The 6482-nt window shown below is 46.7% G+C and overlaps 1 protein-coding gene across 1 annotated transcript in view; it reads right to left on the bottom strand.

Moving 5' to 3' along the window:
- The window catches only part of IGF2BP1 (insulin like growth factor 2 mRNA binding protein 1), a 36900-nt gene extending 30984 nt beyond the window's left edge, over positions 1-5916 (bottom strand). The window contains 2 exon segments of the mRNA XM_006110114.3: positions 5281-5341; positions 5790-5916. Coding sequence (XP_006110176.1) covers positions 5281-5341; positions 5790-5916 — 188 coding nt within the window.
- Between the last annotated feature and the right edge of the window lie 566 nt (positions 5917-6482).

Below are 6482 nucleotides of genomic sequence, written 5' to 3'. Positions count from 1 at the left end.
ATGTACTAGATGACAGATTGACAGTTCACTCTTCAGGGTTCTAAGCCCATGGCTAAGTACCTCCATTTTCTCTCCCCTCTCTCCTCCTCGTTTCCCTTAATCCATCTCTTCTCTTCACTTCCTATCGACCACTGGCTCTTGCTTTTTGCCTTAGATGGAAAGGTCCGGAGACACCGGCCCTGGAAAGTCTGCCCCTGCGGCCAGGGGACCCGCCCACCACGTGGGCGAAGGCTGGGGTCTCGGGGACCCTGGGAAAGGAAGCCCTCCCGGGAGACCCAGGCCTGCGGATGTTACGGGCGGGGGACTTGTTCAAAGGAGGAAGGCGGCGGCCCCAGCCAGAGCCGGCAGGGACGGCGAGGCTGGGGCTGGGGCTGGGGCTGGGCGGGCGGAGAAGGGTTAGGGCGGCCAGGCTGGCGCGGGCTCTCCAGGAAGAGGCGCCGCAACTTTCTCTGCTTTTTGAAAAGGGGAAGGGAAGGCAGGCAAAGTCCGAAAGCAAAAACAGCCTTGCCCTGGGCTGAATCGACCGCGCGCGGGTCTTCTAAACCGGGTGTCCGCGACCCCTTCTCCAGCCGCTTCTCTTTAAAAGGGAAGCGGGAAAGCCTCCTCGCCCCTGCCCCCTCCCCTCTCTCTTTCCCCGTCTGGAATTTCCAGCCCCGGACTCGCTCCTCTGATTCCTTCAGTCTCCCCTGCTGCTTTTTCCCCCTCCCCTTTCCTCTCCCTAACACTCCCATCCCCAAATCTAAGCTGCACTTTCTGGAAGACATTAGCCACATTTTAAGAACCCTTTAAGAGGATGGAGGGAGAACAAGACTAAATTTAAATTCTAAAAGCTGGCAAAATGTGTGCTTTTCAAATGCCTTTGGTTCATGCATTTATTCTAATGACAACATCACCACCACTACTAGCCCCACACACAAAAATCAACGGAGGTATAACCAATACATATATGTCTTCAACACAAACCCCTAAACTTCAACAAATAACACTTGCTGGTCCCCCTTTTCACTCAACTAAACAGATCTGGAATTTTTTGTAACGTTTCAAAATTGTATACTCCCTAGCCTGCCTTTGTCAACTAGCTATTACACATTCAAGTCTAGAATAAATAAATTCAAAAAAAAAATAAGCCTTAAAAGTACCCAAACACATAAAATAGATTCAAATGACATATATTAAGGTAATTTTAAAAGATTAGAGGCTCAGACCTTTGAATCAAAATTCTCCCAATGGCTAATGTCATGTATTTCATCTCTAAAACATAATTATGAGAATGTTTTGCTCTTTTTCCACCCAAAGCGGTGCCACTGAAACTTTACATTTGGAAGAGTTAACTATACGTTGAATAAATTAGTGATGGGAATCACAATTCTTCCCCTCTACTCCAAAGTTCTCCATCTGGGAAACCACAAGAGTAAAATTTCATCTTTCTCCTTTGAATTAGAAAATAAAGGGTTCTGGAAACATAGGACTCTTTAAAGGATAGTCAAATACCACAGTCCCTACGAAAGTCATCTTGAAACACTGAGAACTTAAATAACAAGCTAAGGATTTCTCTAGCAGTGAAGAAAACTTAATTTTTATCAATTTGTTAAGTGTACTTTCTAGTTGGAAATAAAAATGGGGAGGGTAAATCGATTCCCACCTTCCCTCCAAATAATGCAGAAAATTTTTTTAAATCAACCATTTTAAAACTTATTTAAAGCCCCCCCAAAAACTTAATATTCATAAGAAAACCTCTTTACTGAAAGTGTCATAAATGTTTCTACTTTTAAACATCCTTGTTGAATATGTTTCTGTTGAAAGATACATTGACAACTACAACCACTAAAGCAAAAGTGCCTGAAAATCCTCCCCCTCTAGTACTTTTTACCCCTTTTTGCTTTTTAAAAAGACACTGTTTCTTAACCCCCTTTATAATTCATTTTCAGCCCCTAAGAACAGTTTTCTCTAAAGGCATACCCATTTCTGAAGGCAAAAATTTTTGCCTGTTTTGAAAACATTTAGTGACCCAATTATTTCCTCAGAAGCTTCACAAATCACTTCAGATTCAAAATAATATTTTGCCATCTATAAGACATCCTTTTGCAGAGATTTTTAAAGTTGCTGACTTTAGAAAATTAAACTGTAAAATTAGAATTAAATTTGGACACTTTCTCTTCTAAGAGTTCTCACACTTACATGGCTGAGACCCATCCCTGTATGTGTTTTTTTTTAAATAGTTGGAAATTTAAGGGCAAGTGTTAGCCCACCTCATTTTAAAACAACTTAAAGAACCACCCTTAACCTGCCTAAGGAAATCACGTCTTAAACTAAAACACAATTCACTGAGAAAAATGCAGTATATCTCTCATTTTTTTAAATAGCAACGCCTTTTATTTTGATGACACCAGTTGACAGTAGGTAAAAGCTATCTTTTGGCCACATTCCCCTAGAAAAAGGCATACACAGTGGCAAATGAAACAAAGTTTAATTCCCTTAAAAAGCCAGCCATTTCCCAAAATAAACAAGACTCATTATGATGTACCCCTTTACCTTAACTACTCTTATGTCTCAAAATAAAACACATATACAAACCCTCTCCCACAGCTTTTTTTAAAATGCTTTTGGTTTTACTCCTTGGTCCTAATATTTGAGAGTGAATATATACAAATTCTCAACAAAAAGCCGAAACTGTTGACCAAAATTCCAACACTAAGAGGGTGTTTCAAGCATTCAGCTTTTCAGTTCAAATGTCCATAATCTTCAGGAAATCTACTGTATCTCAGAGAAATTGGTCACCCATTTAAAAATTTCAACTTAATGCTTTCAGTTTAAATGTATCGTATTCAGTCTCTGGGGTTCTTAAAAAGATACAAATTATATTTATCAGATAAAATTAGAATAAAATATATTAATACTTCAAAATCAGGGTTGTTCAGAGGTTAACTGCTATAATATCATCTTGTTTGACGTCCCTCTCTAAAAAAACAACAAAAACCAGGACCATTTAGTTTGCTAGGTTTTTATGAAAACCTTAGAAATGTTTAGAGTCATAATTCATTTGGAACTGAGTACATCAAGAGGAATTCTCTTCTATTTTAAACAGCAAAAACACTAGTCTACATACACATATATATGCAGTTGTTCATTTTGCTTAAAATATTAGTCAGTTAATGAAGTAGCTCCTGTTATATACATCCATGAGTGAAAAAGCCAGTTAACAAACCAACTGAAAAAACACTTTTCAGACAGACTAAAACACATACCACCACATGCTTCCCCAAAGAACACCAAATGATAGAGCATACTGACTTCATGAAAACAAACTTTCCTTTTTTAAATCCTAAAACTTCAAAAATTGATTCATTCTAGAAAAATGAAGTGCCTTTTCACCACCACCCACAAAATAAAATAATACACAACTGACTCAATGTTTGTGCTCACAAATTATTTCAGGAAGAGAACACACAAAAGATCCAATTTAATCTGGGTGTGGAAAGGCAGGTTTCGTACCCACTCTTCTCACACACCCCACCCCTTCCCAACTCAAAAGAGCCCTCAGTAATGCATTTTGGAGGGAACCAGGAGCCTAAAAATGGCTTGAAAGCAAGCAGATGGCTTAGGGAAAAAGATCCATAAGTACAGAGCACCATGAAAATTCAAATATAAATGTTTTGGGTTCCGTTTCATCACATTTTGCTATTTCTCTTGCTTTTCAATGCATTCCCTTTAAAGCTTAAGCCATGCTGAAGAGGAAAAGAAAAAATTCCCACATATTTTGGCATTCCAGTTATTCTGGAGACTTTTCATCAACGTGTTTCAAACATTCAGTTTTCCGTTCAAATGTCCACAATCTTCTCACTAAATCTACCTGGTGTCAGTGCATTCCCATCCCCCAGAAATGTTTCAAAAATGATCAGGCTTTTCTTTCCGTCCTCCCCATTTGATGACCTCTTTATCCTAACTCTCACTGCCTTTCCAACAACAGAGTATTTCCAGCCCTGGAGGTTAAATCACAAACTCTGTAAACACAGTTACAAGTCATATTGATCCTCTACAGATACAATGGTGCCAAGTTATTTAAAAATCTCAAGCTAAATCACTGAACAGACTGTTCCTGGTGTTAAAACTTTCTAGATCCTCTTAACCTCCCCCAAAAGAGCATAACCACCCACCTCTACCTTCCCACCCAGGAAAGGCCAGGGACGACTCTGAGATGCAGCCAGTTTCCAGCTGCAATGAGGGGAGAGGAGCAGTGAAAGAATCAGAGGTTTACTGGGGGCTCCACCGTGACAGAAGTGCACTGTCAACATGTTTCAAGTCAGATTTCAGAAAGCAGAGAGACTCTGCCCTTCTACCTCCCAGCCAGAGTTCAATGAAAAATTTGAAATCCACCATGAATTAGATTTGGGAGTAACACACAGAACTAACCCACTTTGCTCAAGTGAGGACAGAATGGTATTGGGACGGAGGGACACACACACACACACACACACACACACACACACACACACACAATCCATTCATCCAGGGAGTTCTAGACCCTCCAAAGAGCCCCAGCTCACAGCCTGAACACAAAGCTCTCACCCCAGATGGTCCCCTTGTAACAATGGGCTGAAGGGGGGGTGGGGGGGGGTGGGGGTCCGCGCTTGGAAAGGATTGTTCAGCCAAAAGTATATTCTTTGCAAAATCCACTGGAGATGGGAGGACGTGTGAGGTGAGGGACTAGGAGAGGAGGTCTGTGAAAAAATCTAAAGTCCTTGCCTGTTGCAGAAATATAAATATAGCACAGCCTAAAGAAAATTTTTTGGGGGGGGGGGGGCGCCGAACTCCTTCCCCTCCTCCCCTGGGGAAATGAAGGGCCCGCCCCCCCGCCCCCCCCAGCCGCTTAAGAATTTAAGAATTAAGGTGAGGGAAGGGGGGGTGGGGGGATTGAGGCCTGCTAGGAAGCTGCAGAAATGCCCATGAGTCTAAACTCTTCAAGGTTTTTAGCTTCCCCACAAAAAATGGCCTCACACACCTTGAACAAACTCAAGGTTTCTCCCCGATCGATTTTTCCCCCTTTTACTTCTCCAAGAAACATCTCCTGGCCCACCCCAGCCCCAGCGTATTTTCTTTACAAGCTGTAAACCACCCATTACAAGATCTTCGTCAATCTTCCCTCCCTGCCCCAACATCCGGAGTTGGGGGTGGAAAGGCCAGTAATGGGTTTCTTCCACTGGAGACACCATGGACCCCCCTGGACACAGCTTCTCGGAGCCCTTGGGCCGCCCGCCTCCCCAGAGAAGAGCGCTTTCCTACCTTTGTTTTTTGGGGACCGAGTGTTCAATCTCTAGGCGTTTTCCTTGCAGTTCTACTTTCCCTAAAGATTAAAAAAATAAAAAATATATATGAGAGCTTGAACAGGAGTGGGGGGGGGGGGGAGGAAAGAGAAAGACATGGGGGGACGCAGGAGTTCCTGGGATCTGAGACCTTCCTGGGAATCCAGGCAGTGGGTTCCGAGCGGGGCGCGAACGGTCGCCCGGAGAAGGATGGCGTCTGTAAATTTCACGACTGCTTTCTTAATTTTTGTTTTGTTCTGTGATCTCCCCGAGGCTAGCGGAGTCGTGGGGCGCTCTGGGAGCCCGGTTGGGGAGAGCGAGGGCGTCTGTGCGGGCGGGCTGCCCACAAGGCTTCCAGACGTGGGAAGAAGGGGCCGAGCAAGGACGCCCGTTTCTCCCAAAGTGTGTTCTGGGGAAGGCGGGTGCAGAATGAAACTTTATTTTCCCGTCGAGTCCAGGAGGAGGGCTTCAGGCGGCGGAAACGGTCACCTGTCGAGCCGGTCGGGGGAGGGGGGGCAGGGGGAGGCCGGGGGAGCGCAGCGGGCCCGCAGGGAGGGTCCCTGGCGGCGGTGGCGCGCGGCTCCCGGCCCAGCCTCGCGTCCTCGGGAAGCAGCATGGCGACCCGCCGCCGGCCGCGCCACCGCTCACGCCCCGCGTTCAAATCAAAATGGCTCAAGCCCCAAGGCCCCGGGCGGGAGGCAGGATCCCGGTTCTCGGGTCCCGCTCGAAGGCTACAGTCCCCGAGGAAACCCGGGGGATCGAGAACGGAGCAGGGGCCCCGTCCCCGCCAGGAAAGGCCTAGGGCGGAGGAAGGGGCGCTGGAGCGCCGGGGGTGGGGGGAGCGCGCCCGGCGCGGGTAGGGAGGGGCCGGCGGAGAAATAGCGCCCAGACTGGGTGGCCTCAGTGGCGCCCCCCCAACTCCTGCCACAGGAGGCTCCCGCCCCGTCGGCGGGGGGTCTGGGGACCACCTCACCAAACCCGCCCGGGGCTGGCCGGGGTGAGGGAACCCCGAAGATCTCCACCCGAGGATGGCGATGGGGGGTGGCGATGGAGGGGCGTCGAGGGTGGAGGGTGGAGGGTGGGTCCCGAGGCCAAGGCGCAGGCCGCGGGCGAGCGGAGTTGGCGGGCAAGGAGAAAAGAGGCGCAGCTCCCCCGGCGCCCGGGGTTCTTGCCGTGGTTTTC

Source organism: Myotis lucifugus, unplaced genomic scaffold (assembly GCF_000147115.1).
Source record: "Myotis lucifugus unplaced genomic scaffold, Myoluc2.0 scaffold_254, whole genome shotgun sequence".
In the NCBI taxonomy this organism is placed as follows: Eukaryota; Metazoa; Chordata; class Mammalia; order Chiroptera; family Vespertilionidae; genus Myotis; species Myotis lucifugus.
The sequence above is the reverse complement of the archived record's forward strand: the minus strand, read 5'-3'. Positions and strand labels throughout refer to the sequence as shown.